Raw genomic sequence first — 26496 nt, 5'->3', positions numbered from 1 at the left:
TTTGGATTCTTGCTCCCTGTTTCACATAGTATCTTGTCGCATTCATGCAAGTTATGCGATTATATTGTATGATCTTACCTCTCGAAAGTCAATTAAGAGGGTTGGACGCCTAAGTCGTGATATTCGCCAGATATGCGTGGAGATCCCAATAATTCTATGTGGCAATAAATCTGATTTAACGGATGTCCGACAAGTGCCAGATATGGCTATTCACTCCCACGGTCTGATCTATTATCTGATATCCGCTGTCACTAACTTCAATTATGTATGATATGATTAAATTAAATTAGATTCGAAGGGTGGTTAAAAGCGGCGATACACACACTATACAAACGACTCTTTGAGAACCATTTCAATTTCAATATAATTGTTCAAAAGAGAACCATTTCTATATAAACCATTTCCTCGCTCGCGTAACACCACCCCGTGATGGACCAGCCTTCGGTTGTGCTTTCAGAATTACAGCACCACCCCGTAATTTTATTTCCAATATAAAGCCTCGCTAACATTCTTTGGAGCATATAAAACTTCACTCATTGAGCCTTCGTTTCTGTGAACTCTCTCAACTGAAAGAATGATAATATCTCTTTCTCTCTCTGGTTTGTTATACCACCGCTTTGATTTTCCAGGATAATCAGGCTCCGCAATGTGCGCCACGTCGAGATTTCAAGCTGATTATTGTTGGGGATAAGGGCACAAATTAGCTTCTTTTAGGATATTAGATCTTTCTTTCTTTACTTGAAAATACGATTTAGGGTTTAAGCTTTGATGCCAAACATTTGTAGGAAAAACAACATTCTTGAGGAAGCATGTTCAGGGTGAATCACTTAAGATAACTACCCGCATGGTTCATTTAATTGCGTTTAAAAAAATGCTATTTAAAGTTTTTCTTTCTTGATTTTCTTATTTTTTTGTTGTGTTTTGATTTGGAACAACTGCTGTGGAGATTCGTTCTCTTGATTTTACCTTGGCGATATGTGTGTTTAGGGTCCTCGTGTTCGCTTCAATTACTATGATTCACCCCTAGGTGAGGACGACCTAAGAGAGGATATTTGTAAGTGATCTGGACAAAACCTACGTAAATTGAATTTTCTGTTTCCAATATTTTTATGATAAATGATGTTTTATTAGTTTGTCAGGCTCACTAATGCCTTTAAGTTTTGGGTTAAGATGTGACGTCGATATCTTTTGGTGTCTTGCTCCTCGGCCCATCGGCTCCCCTGTCTCCCCCAAAACAAAGCTCACGTGGCAGAAATTCCAGTAGCACCAGCAAAACAAAACAAGCCAAATTGCCTCACATACCCATCAACTTCACGAAACTAGAAGTGAAAAAATATGACGAAATATGGCAGCAACCTGCTACAGGAATGAATACAAGCCATAGGATTGTTTTCCATTCAAAGAGTGAAAACCCCAAATCCAATTCCATGACTGAAACTGAATTAAATCCAACAAGTGATCCCTATCAAAATCAGCAGCTCAGAAAACAGTTTCATCATGCAATAGCCATACCGACCAAACGACGGCAATCTCACCAACTTTTGGGTTATATTCCATCCATGACTAGGAAAATGCAAGAGGTGCTCCCGAGGATATTAATGATGAACAATTGGGGTAGCTAACCAGCTATTGCATAGTGCCCACACCTCACGAACCTTTGGACAAGACGAAATTAAATGAGCAGTGCTTTCCATCTCAGCATGGCAGAAAACACAGGAAACATCGTCTTGTGCTTGAAGCACCCATCTCCGAAGCAATTGTTGCCTACTTTGAAGCCGATCTAACAACAACCACCAATTGGAATAAGGGGGAGTGAGGAAATTGTTAGAACACAACAATCTTGAAGTTTGTTCATTAATATGCAATTTAAATTGGATTTTCTATAAAATCAATTTTTGAAATTGGATACAAAAACCTGGTTTTCAATTGGATATGAGCATATTCTAAACTGTATTTTCTTTCAAACCTGGTTTTGGAATTGGTTACACTTAGAAAAATACCAGTTTTCAAATTGGAGTAAATACGATTTTGTATTAGAACCGGTTTCAAGTCTGACTTTAAACTCAACCTAGTTTTAAATCCGGCTTTGAACTGGCTATAAACGGTTTGTGAAAAACTAAACCTGCTTTGGAAAGTAAAAGAGGATAGGTTCATAAAACCAAGCCAAACAATGGGGGTGTGTACCATGTAGGAAACCATATGTAGTTAGAGTAAGTGGTTGTTTGAAAAGGACAATTAGCTTAATGATCAACATACGATGACCAAATGACCACGTTGACTGCTAAGTCATCTAGATCAAGGTACCTTTTCAATACTAGACCATCACTTCGAAACAACTCACCAACTAGCTTTGAGCAAGCCCTCAATGTACTCAAAGTTGACTGAAGAAGAGAAATGGAGAGAGGTGCTCATAGATCTAACTGTTGCAATAAGAACATTAATATGTATTAGATTATATGTTATATATATATTTCAAAGTAATGAAATTGACTGCTTGGAGAGAGATGCAAACCTGTAATAAAGTCATGTAACCTGTAAACCACTCAGTCTCACTCATGCTGACATCGCCAAGATTCTCATATGAAAATGCAAGGAGGGTTGCACCTTATGCATGTGACCTTGTAAGAGACCTAAGTGAACTACATCCACAAAAGTGCCACTCTTGTAAGCAAATATCATGCACATGGGACCTTTTTTTGTTATTTGTTTAGCCTTGTAGTCTTTTGTTATTTGTTTTGCCTTGTAGCGAAAAGCCAATCTGGGCCTTGTGCCCCTTTTGTATTTGGACTTAGGTCACTTTCTTGAATCTAAGTTCATTTGACAAAAAAAAAAAGACATTTTTTTCATTTGGTCTCTCATTAAAAAATGTGGTCTGTCACATCTTTATGTCGTATACATAGCATGGACATCGAGGGTAACTTTCAACCCTATATTAAAAGTTGTATGTTTCTCTATATTTTACAACTTTACACTAATTAGGGACAAAATCAAAACTAGAGTGACCAAAAAATTATTTAACCCAACACGAAATGAAGTGGGCAGAAAACATTACTCTCCGGAGTTGGTATTGGTACCTCCCTTTTAGAATTGATACCCCATGTATTTAAAAAAAAAACCGAAATTGCCCCCCTGCTTTAACACCCCCTATTCCCGAGCCTTTCTGTTTGTGTTGACATTTCTGATTGTGGGTTTTCCCGAGCTTTAGGTCCCGGGATTGAAAGTTGTTTCCCAAGCTTTAGATCTCGGAATTGCAACTTGTTCTCGAGCTTTAGGTCTCGAAATTGCAAGTTCGGAAAACCTCAGAAAATTTACGTTATTCTTACATAAGTATAAGGCTCGAGTTTCTTCATGTATGGTTTCCGAGGTTGCCTCGAGAACACATTTTTCACATTCCAAGCATGACAAACCTCGGGAAATCCACATTTATAAATTACCGAGGCATAACCCTCGGAAGGATTCCAGGAATTAGACCCTCAGAATGTTTTCGAGCCACCAAATTCCGGATAGACATCCTGAGACGTTATAATATATCTCGAGATTTAAAGCTCGGGGTGTTTCCCAGGTACTAAAACTCAGGAAAATTCATCATGAAAATTATAATATATTCTGAGACTTAAAGCTCGCGGTGGGAAGCTCGGGAATTATTTAAATAGGGATATTTTGGACATTTCCCACTTCACGAAAATTTCAATTGTGCCACTGTTCTTGTGAGCTGTGACAGTCTAATAAAACCCCCCTTCAACTTGAAAAAGCACATTCCTCCCATTTCTGCTAGGCTTTACATCTCTTCCTTCACCAGAGCGGGAAAATTCACCGCCGCAAAAACCAAAATCATCGTCTTTCTACTGAGCTCTAGGGTTTCCAGCCATGGCAACCGTCGTGGATCAAGATCAACAATGGCTGCTCAATTGCTTGTCTGCCACACTCGACCCTAACCAGGAGGTTCGCCGTTTCGCTGAAGCTTCCCTCGATCAAGCCTCTCACCAACCAGGTTTCATTTCCACTACCTCAATTCTCTTGACCTAAATCCCAAATTGAAAATGCGAATTCCCCCCATGATGTCGAATTACCCAAAGTTATGTACTTTCATGCTAACAATAAATAAATGTGAAGTGGGTATAATGCTTATGTGGTAAATGTATGTTTGATTTTCTGTAATGAAGCATTACTTTCTGTTTTATGTTTTATGATGTTTATCTTCTCTGAAACTTGGCCATTGGAGAGGAGGGAGTGAAACCAGCAATACTCATTCAGAACTGTTTTTGTTTAACTGAAGTTTTCTATCTGATACAACTATTTTAATTTTAGTGTTAAATTGTTATGAAGGTTTTGGGAGTGCATTATCAAAAGTTGCTGCAAATAAGGAGCTTGCCGTAGGATTGCGCCAGATATCCTTTTTTTTCTTCTAATGATCACATACATTGTCCGGTGTTTTATTCGGTTCCTAAATACTTTCCTTCTGTGTTTTCGATATCTTTGTTTAAGAGAGAAAAACTTTTTGCGACACTGTCTTGTGTTGTATGTTGATACGTAACAACCATTTTATTAGTTTTCGCCCTTGGTGGAATAATGTTGTCAAATATCGGCCAAGGCAGAATTCCATCAAAAGGCGTCATCTGCCATCAGTGTTGTCAAATATGGCCAGTTTTAGGCTTTCTGCCATCTGTCATTAACAGCATTGTGGTGGAAGGGATAGCTAAAGTATTGCTTTCTAGAAAAAGAAGAAGAAAAACAACTGATTTGACAGCAAAGGAAATATTACTGTTGTATGCTTTCATGCTAGAGCTGACATTTTCCTTGTTATCAAGGACATTCGCATATCTCTTTCACCATGTAGATATTATAATCTTCTGGACTTTGTTTGGGAGTTTTTAAGGGAGGGGAGGGGAAGGCTTAGAGGGGAAAATAGGGGAAGGGGAGGGTAAGCTCACAAAAAATAACTTTGTTCATAATCTCACTAAAACACCCCATTTGGGGGAACTCATAAAAATAACTGGATTGGGGGTTGGGGGGGGGGGGGGTAGAGAGTTTAGAAATTCCCCAAACACTTCCCCTCTTTTTAGAAAACTCCCAAAGAAGGGAAGAAGACTTTCTCATAAGCCTTCCCTCCCCTCCAAAACTCAACTTACAAACAGACCCTTAGGAGAAAACACAATTTTCATGCTTGGTTTATGTTGCTTTTTTCCTTCCACATATGAAAACTTCACTAGAGTTGCGAGTTAAGTATTTGGGTCACAGTGCAAGTAAATTATGCATCTTCCTCCTTCTGTGACTTTATGAACTTGGATGATTTAACCCTCCTCTACTTAGCTGCAGTCCTTCTTAAGCAATTTGTTAAAAAGCATTGGCAAGAGGGTGAGGACTCTTTTGAACCTCCTGTTGTTTCTAGCGATGAAAAGGTAAACATGTTTCCATTTCTATGCGAATATCATTGAAAAAAAGATGTCTAAAAGGTATTACTGGAAACTATCATCTGAACTTGGTTCAGGTTTAATTATATGGAACCCTGTATCTGATTAGGATTTGATTTGGTTCTGTATACCTTTGGATCATAAATACTTATTTGGCTTGCCAATGGGAGGTGTTAAATTACATTGCATCAAAATGCTGCTGATTTTGGACAAAGTTTATGTTTTCTTCAGTTGCTGTCAGCTTGTGATAAATGGCATATATTTCCTTGTACTTGGTTGTTTGCGGGAATGGGATTATGTGTCTAGTCAAATATAATGCCAAATAATGTAGTATTTGACTCCTGCTTAGAAGTCAAATGAATAATTTGCAGGGAACTAGACTGATTCTCTGTAATAGGTTTCTCTAGATGAATATGGGCCTCTGCTGTTTCTGCTTTTTTTAAACGAAAAAAAAATGTTTTTGAATTTTTTTTAAGATATTTAAAAATAAAAAACACAAAAGAGAAGTTTTAGTACTGTTCTCATAAGTTAGAAAGAGTAGTTAATTTAAGGGGGGAAAACTCTATAATAACCTATATCTTGAAAAAACTTTTATTTCCCAAAGCTTTTCCGCATGGACATTGGACATATATCATCTGTGATTAGGCTTTCGGTCTAATAGACTTCTCTTTCATCTATACAAGCATCGGGGATAATAGCAAGGTTTCACAGCCCCTGAATGGGCCTCGACTCTGTTTTCAACAGTTCACATTTGTCATCAGGGATCTCATGTACGCCACTGCAGATAATATCAATTTTCCTGATATGAATTTTTGGATCACTGAATGATAGGAGAATACGTAAAGCATGTTTTTGGACTGTTTGACTTGCCTATTAGATTATGGTTTCCTAACTGTTGAAACTATTTCTTCTTCCATTTCAATTATAATTGTTCTTTTCTGCGGAAGACCATTTAATAGAGCTGTATATTGAAAGCATGTTTCTTGTGCTAACCACATTATGCTCCATCAGGAAATCATCCGCAGAATGCTTTTAATGACATTGGATGACCCTCATAGGAAAATTTGTACAGCTATTGGTGTGGCTGTGGCATCCATTGCAATGTATGACTGGCCAGAGTTATGGTCAGATTTGTTACCGTTTCTCCTGAATTTGATTAACAATCAAACCAAATTGAATGGAGGTAAGCATTTCTGTCAGTTGGTGATTGTGGGATTTTCTACGTATGATACTGTGACTGATTGTGGAAAAGCTTTCGGTGAAAGACGGGCTCAGTTTACTAGGAGATCATAGATACTTAACATTATAAGATAGATAGGAGCCCGTTTTCCTCCTGAGTTGGCAAATTCTTTGCTCTAAACTTATCGTTGCATGTTTTGCCTTTTATTATAACTTGAAAATCAGCCTCAGCCTCAAATATCATATTACAGATGATAAATCTATGAGAATTAAATTTGGCCTGGATCTAGTAACTAGTTGATTCATTAACTTTCTTTACTATTTTTACTAGAAGTGTTATGATCAATAATTGTGCTGTTTTAGTGTTAAAATGTCGGTGGAATTTCTGTATGCTAACCCACTCTTTTCCATTATTTTTTTCCTGATATGTTTATTGTAGTGCATGGAGCTATGAGATGCTTGGTTCTTCTCTCTGCGGACTTGGATGATAAAATGGTTCCAACATTAATACCTGCTTTGTTCCCAAGTTTGCTGACAATTGTATCCTCTCCCCAGGTTATATTTTTGTATATTTTTCTATTAACCATCTAACTATCCAGTTTTATGTTTTTCTTTTGCTTAATTTATGTTAAAATTATCTTCTTTTATTATTTTCTTTTCAAAGTTGATTGGCTTGAAAGGTAGATTTTAAGTTGCTTTAGAGAGGGTTATTCATTACTATCTTCTTTATTCATATGATTGATTATGTGACTGAATGGAGCTTCATTGAGGACTATTGATTGACAGACTATGCTTATAACATTCCTCTAGCATATCAATTGTGGACTAGGGTCATTTAGCATGCATGGTTTTTCAGCCTAAAACCTTTATATCTTATCTCCATCTCTTTCTCACTATTGTTTTATCTTTATAAATTTTCAACATGATATCAGAGTAGTACCGTTTATCTTGAAACCTTGGGTACCCCCTAGCTTGCTATGACAAAGCAGGAACTTTAAAAATAAAACATAATGGCCTTAGAGGAAGCCAACAATATTCAATATTCCATCTTTTCCTTCTCAATTCTTTCAGATGTCAGATTACATATTTGGTGAACTAGACTTCAGAGAATGGTCGATGTACGCAGAACAATCTATGCAGTTACACAATGGAGGGCTCAATTTCTAGTAGTGAGGAAGTGTTGTTGTTGGTGTAATCATTTGTTCAATATGGACTTAGGCGGTATTATCTGTATGCATCTGGGTATTGTTCTGTTGCTGTTTTATATGGGTTGGTAGAATCACGACAGGAGTGTGGTGTTTCTAGACGCAGCGATTTGATCACAACTACTTAAGATTTATGGGGTGACATCTGATCTGGGTGTTTCTCACGGTTTATCATCTTTGTAACTCGGAATCTCATACAACAATGCAAGCCTAACTATAAGACTTGCGTTTTTGTAGGAGACTGAATGTTGGAAGGTAAAGAACCAAAATGAAAATAAGATTGATTTTGCAAAGATGAGAATGTTATGACGGATGAGTGGATACACAACACAAGATAAGATTCGGACTGAATGCATTAGAGCAAAAGTTACAGTAACACCTATTGTGAAGAAATGGAAGAGTCTTACTAGATTTGTTTAAGGAAGACCTATAGAAGCCCCAATAAGGAGATTGTATTAATTTCACCAGGATAGTCGAGGAGCCAGGTTGATTTGATTACGAGACACTAGGAAAGTCCAAGGGCAAGACCAATTTCATTGGCATAACCGTGGGTCCAGGTTAGCTCTTAGACTTCTAAGGGTGGCCCGATAAATTTAGTTCAGGCTCTACCATCTTAGATTGTGTGCCAGGCCTAATTTCAACATTAAAGCTAGCTTGTGAGCTGAGGATTGACCTAACCTTTACAAGGACTATTTTGACCATATCTCTACTTTATGTGGGAACTTAATAATTTTCAACCGGATTTTAATTTTGCTCTGCATCTGTGTTTACATGATCTGGTATTCTACGTTGCTCTTTCTCTATTTTTTTGTTTTCCTCTTTCTTCCCTGTGACATCTTTCCCCTACAATATCTCTTCCCTGACATTACCTTTCTATCTTCCTGCATTTTACATATTGGTTTTGTTAATTGTGAAAAGTTTTTCCATTTTATTGTAAATTTCTTGATGCAACATTTAAATATCTGTACTGATGTAAAACTTTCTGATAGTTCATTGCAATGCTTTCCAGATCTATGAAATCTTCTTAAAAGGAAAAAAAAAAGAAAGAAAGTAAAGAAACATAACCCTTTTTTCTGTTTATATGGTAAATCAAGCCCCTTCTGTCGTCTCTGAACTTTTTGTTCTTTTTATTTCGCCCTGTAGATATATGATACATACCTTCGAACCAAGGCCCTTTCAATAGTCTATTCTTGCTCTTCTATGCTTGGGACGATGAGTGGTGTCTATAAGGTATTTTCCTGCTACTAGTTCTTGTTGATTGTTGGATAGTGTATTTTTCTTTTTACTTATAAATAGTACGTCCTGTTTAGGCAGAAACAAGTTCTCTGATAGTTCCTTTGCTTAAACCATGGATGGAACAATTTTCTTCTATTCTAGAAACTCCAGTTCAATCTGAAAATCCAGATGATTGGAGTATCCGAATGGAGGTTAGTCTGGTTCTTTTCTAAAAAAAAAATTCAACATATTTTATTTATATTTTTTCCTATGCTATAACATGATATTCATCTTTCTTTTTAAGGTTTTGAAGTGCCTGAATCAGTTTGTTCAAAATTTCTCAAGCCTCATTCAAAGTGATTTTGAGGGTATGTTTGCTCTCATAGTTATGTTGCTAAACCTTTGGTTTTAGTAGTGTAATTATTTATTTTTCACGATGTTGTGCATTGTAGTTATATTGGGCCCATTATGGAATACTTTTGTCTCCTCTTTGAGAGTTTATGAGCAAGCCTCTATTCAAGGAACAGAAGATTCATATGAGGGAAGTTATGATTCTGATGGTTCAGAGAAAAGCCTTGATTCATTTGTTATGCAGGTGAGAGTAGCAGCAGTTTGTGATGTTTATTTTGTTAATTATTTTATAGTGCATGTATTATTTTGTAGCTGTCCCTAGTTTTATCTTCAATCTAGATTTAGTGGCTTTTTATTTCCCTTTTAGATGCATATATTTGTCAGGTGGATGATATGTAACTGAATTTGGCTCTTTACTTGATCTCTATTCATTGAAATCCCTACCCTTGTGAATTTATATTTGAATTGGGCATTATGTTTGATCTATACTTTTTGTTTGTTTTATAGTTGTTTTACTGATTTATTAAGCATAAGAGATCGAAAGTTATAATTTCGAGGCTTTTAAATAAAACTAAACTACAGTCTTTAGTCTTTATCATTAAAAGATACTTAAATACACTGTTCTGTATTTTGAAAAACTAACTCTAAGTCCTGTTTTTTCCTCTCCATTTGCAACTCTCAGCATCATCAAGGCTAGTTTTGAACCTTTGCTGTTGACTTTAGGGCTTTTAAAGATGCAGTGGAATCTTTTTTCAAGTCCTGAAGCCGGTAGTAAGGGTCTGCAAAACTCATTTCATCTTTTATAGTCCCAAAATTGATAGAAGGGTATTAAAAATTAGCTCTCTTTGATATTGGGAGTTATTGAAAAAGGAAAAATGTTAAATTGTTAATAGGCACGTTTATAGATGTTCAGTACCATAAGACGTTCAGTTAATATCGAAATGGATTAACTGGCTGTCTATATTATTCTCTTAGGGAGAGGAGTTTCATTTTTCAAAATGGAAGGGAAGACATTGTAATTTGAACATCTCTAGGGGAGAGAAGTTGAATGTACTCTATTAGTAATCAAAGGGCTATGATTTGTCTAAAATTGAATCACTCAGATCAACACAGTTTTATATTTATTTCTTATAACAGCTATTGTACCATTGATTTGCATCTAATCTTTGTTTTGCAGCTTTTTGAACTTCTGTTGACTATTGTGGGTAATCCAAGATTGGGAAAGGTTTGGTTAATTGGTTCAGAACATTCTCTAAATCTTCTTTTTCTGCTAATTGTGTTATATTACCCATTTAATTTGATTTGTGGTTTGCATAATTTCACTTCTATAGGTTGTTATGGCTAATGTCAAAGACTTGGTTTACTACACAATTGCTTTTCTTCAAATGACGGAACAGCAGGTATAGCCTTCTTGAGTCTTTGTCATTGCTCCTATTTCATGCACTTCATAATTTTGCTCAGCATTATCTGATTAGTGTTCTGTGGATTCACTCTGTAAATTTTCTTCTATTTAATTTAGGCATTTTTTTGATTTTAACTTTCAGGCTTCCTATTTAAAAGTCCATTTTATAATAAGACATTTAAATAAGTTATAAAATTTTCTCAAAATAGACTCAAGACTCTAAATAAGCTTATAGTCTCAAGTATTTATTTAGCCAACATTTAACTGATCAATTAGTATATAATTTCAGGATATTGTAGTAAAGTTAAAGGAAATAATTGTAATAATAAAACTATTATTATATATGTAAATGTTAAGATAGATGAGTGGCAACACTAGAAAGGATGATGCACAATAATTGTATAAGGGAAGATATTGGTGTGACACCTATCGAGGAGAAGATGATAGAAAATTGGCCAAGGGGAGATATTGGTGTGACACGTATCCATATAAGCCCACCCCACTTAGAGGGACAAGACTTTTGCTGTTGTATATGTAAATGTACCTGATAGGTCAGCGTGTCAAGCCTAAAAGGCTTTTTAGTTGGCCCGAAGCCTGACATTTTTAGCTAATTAGGCTTTTAAAAAATCTGGAATTCTGTTCATTTGTCTTGTATCAAGTCTAAGATAGTCCAGTTACCTCTAAATTTCTTAGTTGTTTGACTGATAGCTTTTTAGTTTTCCCTCTAACTCTAACTATTTGACGATATTGACGAAAACATAAGAAGGCAATTGGTCTACCATGAGACAATTGGTCTACCATCTGTCCTCTATATTAGGATATATGTAGTCACATGCTGACATGGCATTGCTGACATGTCAATCTGTAACAGAATTAGTTATTAGGTGTAACAGAATCAGTTACTGTGCAACTGATTCTCTCTCTTAGTAACAGCTTGCTACGCAAGCTTCTCTGATTCTCTATAAATAGCTAAATGCTATTCATTGTAACTCAACTTTTCAGAAATACAATTCAGTTAGAATCTTAACATGGTATCAAGAGCAGGGAACGATCCTTGATCTTTTTTCTCTGGTTTTTCTTCTTCTTCACCATGGCTGGTGAAGCTCCAGAAGCTCCTGTGCCAGTGGCTCAACCATCGTTGAGTGCTTCTTCTCTGGTTCACAAGCTCACCTTGAAGCTTGATGATACGAACTTCCTCTCATGGAAGCAACACGTAGAAGGAATTGTGAGAACTCATCGCTTGCAGAGTTTTCTCACAGCACCGCAGATTCCTCTTCGTTTTCTCACTGATGAGGATCGTGAGAATGTGGTTGAAAATCCTGCGTATCAAGCCTGGGAACAACAGGATTCAACGCTGTTCACTTGGCTTCTATCGTCTCTTTCACCTACTGTTCTTCCTACTGATGTGAATTGTACTCAGTCATGGCAGGTTTGGCAAGCAGTGCTTGATTTCTTCCACGCACACTCGCTTGCTCAGTCCACACAACTCAGATCTGAGTTGCGATCCATCACCAAAGGATCGAAGAGTTCTTCCGATTATCTGAAGCGTATCAAATCTATTGTGAACGCTTTGATCTCGATTGGAGATCCGGTTACGTATCGTGAGCATCTTGAAGCGATTTTCGATGGCCTTCCTGAGGAGTATAGTCATCTCATGACTATCGTGAGTAGTCGCGAGTTTCCGTGCTCGATCTCGCAAGCTGAAGCTATGGTAATCGCACACGAAGCACGTTTGGAGCGTATGCGTTCGCGCCAGACTCCTGCGACTTCTCCGTCTGCTTTCCTTGCTCAGGCAGTTGCGCCTCCGTCAGCGCCACCGCAAGCGCCACCGTCTGCGCCACTTCCTGCGCCATCGCCAGCGCTGCCTCCTCCGCCTTCATCAGTCGCATCTGAGGTTCATTACACCTCTCGCACTGATTCAGAGGATCGTGCATATGAAGATCGCGATGATGATCGTTCTCGTTCCGGTGACAATCGCGATCGCGGAGGCTACAACAACCGTGGACGCGGTGGACGTGGTGGTTACAACAACCGTGGACGCGGTGGTGATCGATCTTCAGTTCAGTGTCAGATCTGCCATAAGTATGGTCATGATGCTAGCATCTGCTATCATCGAGGCAACTCTGCTTCACATGCACAGAATGCTCAGCCAAACGTGTCTTCCAACACACCTGTGCCTTCTCCTTATGGTTTTGGCTCATGTTATGGCATGATGCCTCAGTTTGGATACTCACCTTTTCGTGGATTTCAACCTTTTGGTGCACCTGCACAGTTTGGCATGCCTTTTGCTGGTGGATCTGGTTTTCCCTTTGCATCTGGTGCAATGTTTGCCCCTGGCTATGGATATGCTTCTCCAGCATCATCCACCTTTGGTTTTGGCTTCCATCCTCGAGCTCCACCACCACAGCCTCGTGCACCACAAGCTATGCTAACTTCTGCACCTTCCACTCTAGGAAATTGGTTTCCAGATTCAGGTGCAACTCATCATGTTACTCATGATGCTTCTGCAGTTTCAGATTGTGTGTCAGTGACTGGGAATGATCAAGTGTACATGGGAAATGGTCAAGGTTTGCCTATCACATCCATTGGTTCAGCTTCCTTTTCTTCTCCCTTTCACACACACACTACTCTTCAACTTAAAAACCTATTGTTAGTTCCTAATATTACTAAAAACCTGGTTAGTGTTAGCAAATTTGCAAAAGATAATGGTGTTTTCTTTGAGTTTCACCCTTTTCATTGCACTGTTAAATCTCAGGATACTTTTAGGACTCTTCTCCGAGGCTCTCTTGGTCCAGATGGCTTATATTCCTTTGATGGCATGCACTCTTCAACATTCAACAAGGGTTCTCCTCCAGTTTCTGCCCCCTCTGCCTTCTCAGTGTCCAAGCCTGCATCATCTGCAGTTCCTTCTTCTGTTTCAGTTTCAAATAATGTACCTAGTCCCACAGCTTATGACTTGTGGCATTCTAGATTAGGGCATCCTCATCATGAGGCTCTGCAAATAGCACTATCCACTTGTAAGATACCAGTTCCTCATAAATCAAAATATAACATTTGTCAATCTTGTTGTGTTGCAAAGTCTCATAGATTGCCTTCATCTTCCTCTACTACTATATATACTGCACCTTTAGAATTAATTTTTGCTGATTTATGGGGCCCTGCCTCCATTGAGTCTTCTACTGGCTATCTTTACTTTCTAACTTGTGTTGATGCCTATTCAAGGTTTACATGGATTTATCCAATTAAGAGGAAGTCTGATACCAGTTCTGTTTTTCTTCAATTTCAAGCTATGGCTGAATTGAAGTTTAGTTTAAAAATCAAATCTGTTCAGACAGATGGTGGCACTGAATTCAAACCCTTAGTCCCATATTTTCAGAAACTAGGCATTAATCATAGGCTTACTTGTCCTCATACACACCATCAAAATGGTAGTGTTGAGAGGAAGCATCGCCATATTGTAGAAACTGGATTGTCTCTTCTAGCTTGTGCTAACATGCCTACTTCCTACTGGGACCATGCTTTTCTTACTGCTACCTTCCTAATCAATAGACTACCTACTCCTGTTTTGGATAACATCAGTCCTTACCATAAGCTTTTCAACACTCCTGCTGATTATTCTATCCTTAGAGTGTTTGGAAGTGCATGCTATCCTCATCTTAGGCCTTACAATTCCTCTAAATTGTCCTTTAGGTCTAAGGAGTGTGTGTTTCCTGGCTATTCCTCCTCTCATCAAGGTTATAAGTGCCTAGCAGCTGATGGTAGAATTTACATCTCTAAAGATGTTAAATTTAATGAGTTCAAGTTTCCATACACCACTTTATTTTCTCCTCCTTGTCCTGATTCCAATAATGCACATATTTCCTCTGTTATTCCTGTTGTTACTTCTGTGCCTCATGTGCAGCAACCAGTTCTTAGTCACCAATCTTCCCAGTCTCCTGGCAGCACATCTCAAGTATCTTCTGCACCACTTCAGTCTCCACAGCAGAGTCCAGCTTCTGCAGTCAACAATCCTGCCACTCCAGCAGCTCCAGTTACTGGTTCTGGTTCAGCAACCATTGCATCTGCACCTTCCAATTCAGTCCCTACCACTGAGTCTTCTCAGCCTCAACTAGTGGCTAATGTGCATCCCATGCAAACCAGGGCAAAGTCTGGCATTGTTATGCCAAGGCTTTTTCCCACTTTGCTTCTAGCACAGGCAGAACCTACAACCACTAAGCATGCTCTTAAAGACCCTAAGTGGTTGGCAGCTATGAAGTCTGAATATGAAGCTCTCATGACCAACAATACTTGGACTTTGGTGCCTCTTCCCAAGGGAAGACATCCTATAGGGTGCAAGTGGGTGTTTAGAATAAAGGAAAATGCTGATGGCTCAGTTAATAGGTATAAAGCCAGACTTGTGGCTAAGGGATACCATCAAGTGAAAGGTTTTGACTATGCAGAAACTTTTTCTCCTGTTGTTAAACCTATTACAATTCGTTTGATGCTTACCTTGGCTGTGTCTAAACAGTGGCATATTCACCAGCTTGATGTGAATAATGCCTTTCTTCATGGTGCCCTCCAAGAAGAAGTATATATGCAGCAGCCTGCTGGTTTTCAAAGTTCAGATAAGACCCTAGTTTGCAAGCTGAATAAAGCTTTATATGGGCTCAAACAGGCTCCAAGAGCTTGGTTTGATAGGTTGAAGACAGCTCTAATCAAATTTGGGTTCAGGGCAAGCTGTTGTGATCCTTCCCTCTTTACTTTCCATCATAAGTCAAGTATCATCTATATTTTGGTCTATGTAGATGACATCATTATCACAGGGAATTTTCTGCCCTTTATTCAAGAGATTGTTCAAAAGCTTAATTCTGAATTTGCTTTAAAACAATTGGGTCAGTTAGACTATTTTCTTGGTGTTCAAGTCCATCACTTGCAAGATAGGTCTCTCCTACTTACTCAGACCAAATACATTGGTGATCTTCTTGAAAGAGCAGACATGGCTGAAGCTAAAGGCATCTCTACACCTATGGTCAGTGGTGCCAAACTAAGCAAGCATGGAGCAGATTATTTTGCAGATCCTACACTCTATAGGTCCATAGTTGGGGCCTTGCAATATGCCACTCTTACCAGACCTGAAATCAGCTTTTCAGTCAACAAAGTGTGTCAATTTCTCAGTCAGCCCTTGGAGGAACATTGGAAGGCAGTTAAGAGGATTTTGAGGTATCTAAAGGGTACAATTCATCATGGTTTGCATATCAAGCCTTGTTCTCTGCATTCTCCAGTAGCTCTAGTGGCATACTGTGATGCTGATTGGGGATCTGATCCTGATGACAGGAGGTCCACCTCAGGGTCATGTGTATTCTTTGGTCCTAATCTTGTCTCTTGGACCTCTAAGAAGCAAACTTTGGTAGCCAGGTCTAGTACTGAAGCAGAATATAGGAGTCTTGCTAATACCTCAGCTGAGTTGCTATGGATTCAATCATTGTTACAAGAGCTGCATGTTCCATTCACAGTTCCCAGAATTTTCTGTGATAATATGGGAGCTGTTGCATTAACTCATAATCCAGTTTTGCATACCCGCACCAAACATATGGAGCTTGACATTTTCTTTGTTAGAGAGAAGGTGCTGAATAAGTCTTTGTTTGTTCATCATGTTCCTTCCATTGATCAGCTTGCTGACCTCTTCACCAAAGCACTTTCTCCTACTCGTTTTGAAGACCTTCGAAGCAAACTTAATGTGACTGAGAAACTAGTTTCTCACCCACCTTCAGTTTGAGGGGGTGTATTAGGATATATGTAGTCACATGCTGACATGGCATTGCTGACATGTCAATCTGTAACAGAATTAGTTATTAGGTGTAACAGAATCAGTTACTGTGCAACTGATTCTCTCTCTTAGTAACAGCTTGCTACGCAAGCTTCTCTGATTCTCTATAAATAGCTAAATGCTATTCATTGTAACTCAACTTTTCAGAAATACAATTCAGCTTACAATTCAGTTAGAATCTTAACACTCTATTAACAGGAATACTCATATTTTTCTGTTATTTCATATAAGACAGTTTAGGTTTTATCATGTGACCGGGAAAATTATGGTGAGATAAGTAGTAGTGCCATTTTGATGTTCTACTTGTGTCTTTCTTAATTTTGCAGTATTCCTTGTCTATTTTTAATCACTGATACTTAGAAATTTCCAATCACTTTCTAGATTCACACATGGACTATGGATGCTAACCAGTTCATTGCAGATGAAGAGGATGCCACTTATAGCTGTCGCATTTCTGGTCAGTAACTTCCTAAGATTTTTTATGTGACAGTTAAATTTGTTGACAGTGATGGTTTGTGTCAAATTGACTGATAGGTTCCTAGATTTAATTTGTTCATCATAATTATTTTGGTGTACTTTATGATTATAATTTTAATTCTTACATGCAATGTTATAAATATCGAACCCGTAATTGACTTGGCCTTGGCCAAACCCAAGACCATAATTTATACACTTCAAAAATTTAGATTGGTGAAAAAAAAATTAAAAATTACACCAGTCATAAAGTTTAATTTTTTTTTATATTTTATCAAAAATAAAAAACACAAATATGAATTCAAAACATTTATTAATGATAGGTATATTATTATTTATATAGAAAAAAAAAACCAAAAAAATAAACAAGGGAGTACATCTCGTGAGTCGTGACTTGATGACCATCAAGCTAACCTGTCATAGTTTGTCTTCCCTGTGCAAATCCACTCCTACCCTTTACACTGCCAGCATTGATATTACTAAAAAGGGCAAAAGAAAAACACACATTTTCCTATTAACCTTTCCCTCCTTTGCTTTATTTGTGATTTCTTCTGTCTGAGGAAGGGGCCTTGCAAACTTGAAGAGACACGATGGAAACACTCTTGTATCCTGTATACTTTGGCATTCATATGGGGTGTGTTGACTGTGAGAAGTGTATTTTTTTCTCTTTTCTTCTGGGCTTTATTTTAAAATATTCTCGGGTCATTCAGAATCTACTAGTTCACCGGTTTTCTCAAAACCAGCCAAGTGAAACTGATTTGTATTGGATTCCATACATAACTTATCTGTATTGGATAATGGGTTAATGGATCCATTTGGCACCCCTACTTTTGAATAAAATTTCAATTCTTCATTTCTGTTATTCGACATTTTCATATGAATTTATGTATCTGCTTTAGAGAGTCTCATGATTCATGAACATAATCAGGAAATTGTTTTTTGCAGGTGTGCTTCTACTGGAAGAGGTTGTCAATTCTTTCCATGGTGAAGGACTTCTGGCCATCATAGATGCTGCAAAACAATGGTTCACTGAGTCTCAAATAAGAAAAGTGTCTGGCAGTGCAAGCTGGTGGAGGGTAAATATTAATTTGTTTTCCTTGGATCTAGAAATAATCTAGTTTTTCAGGTAAAGTATATAATTTATGAAATGAAATTGGCCTGCTGATACAGGCTGCTTTAAAATAATCCTGGGTTTTAATCCTTTTTTTTAATTATTTTCCTTTATGTATCTTTTTTCTGTTTGGAACATGACTGCTACTTACGGTGGGGAAAATTCTTCTTGATTACATCACAAGTAGAAAAGTTGGAACAACATCAGACTTTTTAGGGTCAGCCGACCTCCCTGCTTAGTGCCCCAATACATGCACTCAATATTGTGGATGCCTCCTCTAGGATCCCAACCCATCTTTTATCCTTTCTCCCCCACATTCCCCCTCCCTTCCCACACCGCTTGCAATGTGAGCAAGGTCGTTATGGTCTATAGGTACTGTAACTGGTATTACTGTGATCGGTTTAATTGGTATTTTTTTATGGTTCGTATTCCGGATTGGGATCATCCCTGTAGGAATCGGATGAATTTTCCTCTTCTGCCCCTATTTCTTTCTTCCCTTACCATTCGTTTATATCTCTTTAGTAGTCATAGAGTTCCAAACACTTTCACTTGGTGAGTTTGAAATATGTTCCTATATCATTGAAAGCTTGAAAAATATGCTCCGTTAATCTTTCTATGGTATGTATGCCAGTAGTTCTATCAAAACTTAAGTATAATGTTGAGAGTGAGAGAAATGAGAGATGTAGACGGATCCGTGTGTTTGAACTTTGAATTATATATATATATATATATATATATATATATATATATATATATATATATATATATACTAGGAGACATAAATACATGATTTACAGTTACTGCAATTACATTGCTGTACACCCTATTTACATTGTTTTTAACATATAATATGAGAGAGATATTGCTTATGCAATTATTTCTTGACGTTTTTTTATTTCTATTTATTTTTAATTCTGAAGTCTAAACTGTGTTGTATATATTAATTTTTGGCAGATAAGAGAAGCCACTCTTTTTGCCTTATCATCACTTTCAGAACAACGGCTTGAGATAGAGGTTTGGTATTTTAATTTCAGTTATGAATTCTGATGAGCAGAATTTGTCAACGTTTTCTTTTCCATTTGCAATATCTTGGTTTTGTTTTGTTCTAGGGGTCTAGGGCACTCTTTGATGTATATTTTAATTCATTCATACAGGAGTCAGGGTTTGACACAAGTAGCTTGAAGACCCTGGTTGAGCAGATCATCACTGAGGACTCTCTAATTGGTCACTTCCAAACTTGTCCTTCACCTCCCTTTTATTTCATTCTGCTTCAGTTCTGATATAATTTTTTCCTCTGATTTCCCCTTTTTCTTACAGATCCTTTTGAATACCCCTTTCTATTTGCTCGTATTTTTACTTCGGCTGCTAAATTCTCCTCTTTGGTAACTATATTCTGTCCTGTTTCCTAAGTTGGTTTCTGTTCCTCTCTGTCTCTCTCCTCCGGACTTCTAATTGATTTTATTTTACAGTTGAGCCATGGAGTACTAGAGCACTTTCTCAATGCTGCAATGAAGGCTATTACAATGCATACGTAAGCACAATTGTATCAGTCTGTATTCTTCATACAACATACTTCTTCTAACCTAACATTGCATTTAACAGGCCTCCCCCTGTAAAAATAGGTGCCTGCCGGGCACTTTCTCAGCTCCTCCCTGAAGCAAAGGATAAAATTGTCCAACCACAATTATTGGGTTTATTTTCATCACTCACAGAACTTCTTAATCAAGTACTATACAATACTAATCCTGTTGCAATATATTTCTAGCTTCTACTATTGTTGCATGATATACTTACCTTAATATGGTCTCCAGGCATCAGATGAAACCTTGCACATGGTACTTGAAACATTGCATGCAGCAGTCATGACAGGTTAGTTTATATGTTGTTCATATATTATATATATATATATAGATATATATATATATATATTGAATAGTTCTGTTCTGTTGCCCTACTGCTATACATGTGTCTCTGTATATTTCAGCTAGTTATTCGCTTGTATGTATTTTCTCATTTTTGCTTATTATAGGTCATGAATCATCAACATTGGTAGAAAGCATTATTTCTCCAGTAATCCTTAATGTATGGGCTTCACATGTTTTGGATCCTTTTATCAGCATTGATGCACTTGAAGTTCTTGAGGTAATAATTCACTTTTTATTTTTTTTATTAATATTATTATCTGCAGATTTTTTTATTTTTCTTGTCAGCATCTTACATTAGTTATGACTGAGGTTTTCAAACTCATAGGTCCTGCCTTGGAGTGGGAATATGGGATAGTGACATGAAATGTGAGATACTATCTGTTATGTAAAATTATTTATTTATATATGGGCTTATCAGGTGAGAGGACCGGTTATCAATGTTTTATCAATGTTGGCAAGCCATAAATCTGTTATTAGGAATATGGCAGATGATGTTGTGAACTCTAGCGGAAGCCATTGCGGTGATACACACACACACATGTTCACCTATATATATAGGGTTAAATATGTTGCGGGTCCTTGACATAGTGTCAAATAAAAAGGTCCGTAGAATTTTTTTATGACATTTAGTCCTTGACAATTGTTTTTCATTCAAATAAGGAAAAGTGACGCCATGGTGCTCACATTGCCAGTCCACGTTGACTTTCCACGTCACTTTTGGTCCTTCTAAACTTTCCTTAATCACTTATGGTCCGCGTGGATAGGTTAAGGGGAGGTGGGGGAAGGGAAGGGATTGTAGAGGTAGGGGAGGGAGGGATCCACTTACTCCAGGAGTAACTCTTCCGCTTAATAACTTTTTATAGATATGAATTTAACAAATCTAACCATTGAATTATATCATATTATTGTGATGATTGTGTATACAAAATTTCAGTCAAATCACAAATTCGTAGGTATATAATCATATAGTCAATATTTTCTTATATTTCAAAACGTACATTATCCATCAAATTCTAATTGTTTGATGAAGTATCCAATTTGTACACTTGATCAGTTGATCTACTCATTTAAAACTTTTCGATGGTTGAATTTGTCAAATTCATATTTTATAGAAACTTAATAAGTGGGATAACTTTGATAAGAGTTACTCCTGGACTCCTGGTGTAACTTAATTCTTCTTTCAGTCCAGTTCAATCTCTTAGTTGTGCTCCTGTTGCCGGTGGTTGGAGATGTGAAAAGTTTGCAGGGATAGAAATTTTTTAGGATATATTTTTGGGCCTGAACTTACTTCTTACATGATTTTTGCTTCATTATGTTTTAAACATGCCTTGTTTCCTGGTAAATAGCATAAATAAGTTTTGTGGTCATAAAATGTCTTGCATTCTTGAAACACTAGTTTCACCTTAGAACACCCTTCAGCTGCAGAGTTTAGCTTTTTCTATGTTGTTTGTTTGATCTAAATTTATTACTCATTATAGTCCATGTATGATTTAGCTTATGTATTTATAACTATACTTTGGCAGCATATTTTCAATTATTATAGGTAATTTCTTTCGTCATCTGATAAAATATATTTTTTCCAGGCAATCAAAAACATTCCTGGATGTATACATGCATTGGTTTCCAGAGTTTTGCCATATATTGGACCAATTTTAAATAAAGTATGACCATTTCAACTTCAGTGGTTTATGAGTCTAGAATAACACCCTTTTTATTTATGCACCACTTTAAATGCTCTTATAGCCCCAGGAGCAGGCTGATGGTTTGGTAGCTGGATCATTAGATCTGGTAACAATATTACTAAAGGCAAGTACACTCACATCAAAACAGTTTTTTTGCTAAACTGTTTTGTCAGCTTTGACCTTCGCACACTGTATGTTTCCCATGACTTGCTAATTCTGTTTGTCATAGCTTTATACAGAATGCCCCCGGCGATGTAGTCAAAGCAATATATGATGTTTCTTTTAATGCTGTTATCAGAATAATCCTTCAAAGTGATGAGCATAGTGAAATTCAGGTAATTTTGTTTTGCTAGATACATATGAAAATCCTATTTCATTTGTTGTATTTGCAGCAATTTCTAATTGCAGCATAGAATTAAATATTTGCATTGACTTGGCCTGAGCAGAATGCTACGGAATGTTTATCCGCTTTTATATCTGGGGGAAGACAAGATATTCTTAATTGGGGATCTGATTCTGAATCCACTATGAGAAGTTTACTTGATGTAGCTTCAAGGTAGTTTACAATTTTTTCACATTTCTTAGTATATCAACTACCACTGTTAGTTTAAACTTCCTTTCTTTATTAGTTTGGAAATTTTCAGTGTCCTCCAGGATGAATTGACTAGTAAGGATATGTATGGGCCCATCCATAAATAATTATGGAGTTCAAGCCATACCCTCCAATTGATGAAAAACTTTTGTTATCTACTGAACTTTATGCTATTCATATTGAACCTTTCTTTAGAACATGAAATGAGAAAACCAGCAAGGGGAATTTGTTACTTTTGACAGTTACTACTGTTTCTTTTTATTCTGGAAAAATCAACTATCTCTTGTTTATAGAAATGTATATCTAAACAGACACATGTAACTGTGCATAAAGATATCTTAAACTTCCAATCCATGTTATGGTTACCTACTATTAGTTATTTGAATTGTTGTGTACACATTTTCTTGGCTGGCATGAATGGACGATTAAAGTGATTAATTGCACGAATCTAAGAAGAGGTAATTAGTTGTTGCCTGATTTAAGTGATCATATGGGAAGAAGGTTTATTTTCATCTACTTTTCACCTGAACCCTCCATTATAGTTTCATGTAGGATTAGTTCATTATTTTTTTTCTTCTGTTTTCTTCTTTTGTGTGTGTGTGTGTGTGTATCTTTGTGCTCCTCTTTTTCTGTTTTTGATTTGTTGCTTGATTTTGTGAAATTTGAACAGATTACTGGACCCCAATTTGGAAAGCTCTGGATCTCTTTTTGTAGGCAGTTACATCCTTCAACTTATATTGCATTTACCATCACATATGGCTATACATATACGAGATCTGGTAGCCGCTCTAGTCAGACGTATGCAATCTGCTCAAATTGCTTCCTTGAGAAGCTCCTTGCTAGTTGTCTTTGCCAGATTGGTAATATAGCCAAAAAAATTGGTTGATTTTGAATGAATCTACTGTCAAATTTTACTAGTAATGGTTAATGCCCAAATCTCCTTTATTATTAAAAGTTTATAGGAGTGGAAAACCAATGCTTTTGTATACGATTATAAAACACTTTTGCTAGTAGCCAATGCCTCTAGAAATGATCATTTATAGAACTTGCATGCTACTTTTCTCCTTCTTGTTCCTCCCATTTCTGCTTTTCTCTTGCATCATTAATTTTTTTTCCTAAGAGCTTGCCCGAATTCTAAGATGGTGTCAGAGCCTATCCTAGATCTGTTTATTGGACCACCCATAAATGGGCCACCCGCACATGTTCATTCTTGCAAATTCCATCCTCCAGATGTCTAACCCTGGGTGTGAGGGGGTGTTTTGAGAAGTCTCACATTGGCTAGAGATATGGCCAAATAGGTCCTTATACAGAGTAGAGCAATTTTCACCTGAGCTAGCTTTCCGGGTAGATTAGGCCTAACCCAAATTCTAAGAGCTTGCAGTTTGTGATATCCTTTTTAGTTTTTATTATAGTTTCTAGTGCTTGTCATGTTTTCCTTAGCATCTGCTTTTATATACATTATTTGTTTGAGAAGAAGCCTGCCATTTGCCCTTTGTCTGTGGGGATAATTTATTTTCAAATATTTAAAATGCAGGTACACTTGAGTGTTCCTAATGTTGGACAATTTATTGATTTGCTGATCTCAATTCCTGCTGAAGGACATGATAATTCCTTTGCTTATGTAATGTCAGAATGGACTAAGCAGCAAGGTGAGCATCCTTCTGCTATTGTGTTTGCTAAGGTATCCAAGTATGGGATTTTTGGGTATTTCCTAATTTGCAAATTGTGAACTTGTCATTGCATGGTTTGCCAATAGCATTGAATTCTGTTTCTATAACTTTATTTTTGGAAATATCTATGGAGTTTCCTCATGCATATGGTTGAAACAATTGACAGTTTTGACTTAAACTTTACGGACCAAACCCTGTAGTGCTTATTGCTTAAGGACCAAAACCTACATCTTTTCCTTATATTTCTATCCCAAAATGATTTGTTTTGTTCATGATGCTTGTACTAAAGTAACTTGGCTTTTCCTGGTAAAAGACCAATTAATTAGTCTTCAATTGTATGTTAAATTTTATCATATAGTTTATACATAGTTTGGAGAATCCATTAAGTGGTTGCTGTTTGATAATGGTAAGGAGTATATCAACAAACATCTTTCTTGTCAAGCTTCCTCATTATGTACCATCAGATTAGATCTGCCATTATCTTGTATGGTTATACAAAGAGCTTGTATGCATCAAGGAAAAGAGACAGTCTGTGTGTGAATAGTTTATCTTTTTCGTGAACCTCTTTTGTTTCTTATTTTTTGGTTGAACATGAGAGTGATTGATAGGAAATAATTAGCACACACGCATAAGCAAGATCAAGTAAATTTTTTCCACATGATATTTGGTTGCAGGTGAGATACAGGGGGCCTATCAAATAAAAGTTACAACAAGCGCCCTGGCCTTGTTGCTAACCAGTAGGCACAATGAACTGGCAAAAATTCATGTCAATGGCCATCTGATTAAGGTATTACATCATTTTATTTATGTATTCTCTGCCTCCCCCCCCCCCCCTCCCCCTTTGGTTTTATGAGTGCCTGCTGATTTGTTTAACTTCATGAAGTCTGGTATGGGAATAACCACAAGATCCAAAGCTAAATCAGCTCCCGACCAGTGGGTGATGTTGCCACTTCCTACAAAGGTAATTCCTTTTGATTATATATACTACCTTGACGTAAAGATATCTATTCATCTGCAGAGATTTGCCATTTGGGCATACTATGTTGATGATGTGGTGCCAGTTTCCTTGGGCATATTTGTATTTCGTCTTAATGTAAACTTTTGTAGCTCTATATGGCAAATTGTTTCTGATAGCTGTGTGGCTTTTGCTTTTTCCTGCGACCATAGTGCATTTTAAGGTTTTATTAGTGCAAGTATGGAATTTTTTAAATCAGAAAATGACCTTTACTTTTAGAATCCAAAGTTTTGACAACATTTGTGGCTGAATTTTGACAGTGCTACTACCATCTTGATTGAAATTTTCGTCACCTAAATCTAGTATCTTTTTTCTCACTATCTTGCAGATTGTGGGTTTACTGGCCGATTCATTAACTGAAATACAAGAACAAGTTTTGGCTGGTGATGATGAGGTAGTATAATGCATATTGATGTGTCTTAAATACACACTGATTAGTAAGCTTACTGCATGGTATGAGCGGTTCTTTCAGGATAGTGACTGGGAAGAAGTTCAAACAGATGGCATTGAAAATGATAGAGAGTTTCTTTATTCAGTATCTACATCAACTTCGGGAAAACCCACATATGAACATCTTGAAGCAATGGCCGAAGTATTTAACAAGGTTTTGTTGAGTTACAGTTGTTGTCACTTATACCTTAATTTCTTTATTACTCAATTTTATCTTGTTAGTTTTTAAGCTAAATTCTATTGATTTACTTATTTTTTATATTGCTCTTCACAATCACAAGGATCAAGATGATCAGTATGAAGATGACCTGTTAAGTATTGCCGATCCTCTTAACCAGGTATGCACTGCAGAATGTTTCATTTGTTCAATGTCAGCGCTAACTTGCATATGTATTCGTTAACAGTTTTGGTTGCACTGGCAGATAAATCTGGTAAATTACCTTGTGGATTTCTTTGTTAACTTTTCACAGTCCGACAGACAGCTCTTAGATCACATTTGCAAGGTTATTAAAAATTAGACATTATTTTAAGTTCAGCTTCTAAGACTTACCGTCAAATTTCATTGAACTTGTGCAATGTGTTATGTCTTGCACTGCAGAGCTTGACCGAGTCTCAACGAAATGCGATTAAACTGGTGCTACAGAGATGAACATTTAGTTTCACTGAGAGCTGTCTCAAGATGGGTTGATACTATCAGAGAAAGAGAAACACAGATGGTTGGAATGGAATATTTTGTCATTGATCTTGTTGGGGAAACTGATTGTAGTTCTGAAAGATGTTTTCTTTCTGCTGCTGTGTGTCCCCTCCTGTGTGTTTGTTTATTCTTTTTACTCAATTTCTGTATGTAACGGCTATAAGTTTTGACTTTACTGGGTTTTTGCCCATTGTTAATTCACCAAAAAAAATGTGTTACAAGATGAAATCACCAAATTTATTTGTTTGCTGTTGAAAATCTTCAACTGAATTTCATTGATTGAAAAGATAATGAATACATGAGAGATTACAGTA

General features: G+C 36.9%; 1 protein-coding gene across 1 annotated transcript; it reads left to right on the top strand.

The window, feature by feature from the left end:
* The first annotated feature begins 3765 nt into the window (after window positions 1-3765).
* LOC130739637 (uncharacterized) lies at window positions 3766-26496 on the top strand. The gene is made up of 33 exons (XM_057591995.1): window positions 3766-3991; window positions 4327-4388; window positions 5307-5399; window positions 6423-6594; window positions 7030-7145; window positions 8939-9025; window positions 9106-9222; window positions 9315-9378; window positions 9463-9605; window positions 10539-10586; window positions 10693-10761; window positions 16951-17026; window positions 17989-18119; window positions 19109-19168; window positions 19309-19378; window positions 19472-19536; window positions 19624-19685; window positions 19757-19880; window positions 19966-20023; window positions 20184-20296; window positions 21663-21740; window positions 21823-21885; window positions 22001-22096; window positions 22208-22317; window positions 23024-23213; window positions 23888-24002; window positions 24698-24810; window positions 24907-24984; window positions 25367-25432; window positions 25511-25642; window positions 25770-25826; window positions 25911-25991; window positions 26087-26496. Exons 1-33 carry the CDS (start codon window positions 3868-3870, stop codon window positions 26135-26137), a joined length of 3084 nt encoding a protein of 1027 aa, XP_057447978.1. The 5' UTR covers window positions 3766-3867; the 3' UTR covers window positions 26138-26496.

Source organism: Lotus japonicus, chromosome 2 (assembly GCF_012489685.1).
Source record: "Lotus japonicus ecotype B-129 chromosome 2, LjGifu_v1.2".
Classification (NCBI taxonomy): domain Eukaryota; kingdom Viridiplantae; phylum Streptophyta; class Magnoliopsida; order Fabales; family Fabaceae; genus Lotus; species Lotus japonicus.
The sequence above is the reverse complement of the archived record's forward strand: the minus strand, read 5'-3'. Positions and strand labels throughout refer to the sequence as shown.

Coding starts and splice junctions, on each gene's coding strand:
- LOC130739637 (XM_057591995.1), top strand. CDS start 3,868: ATGGCAACCGTCGTGGATCAAGATCAACAATGGCTGCTCAATTGCTTG. Junction 18,120..19,108: donor GCAGTGCAAGCTGGTGGAGG/GTAAATATTAAT, acceptor AATTTTTGGCAG/ATAAGAGAAGCCACTCTTTT. Junction 25,827..25,910: donor TTGCCGATCCTCTTAACCAG/GTATGCACTGCA, acceptor TTGCACTGGCAG/ATAAATCTGGTAAATTACCT.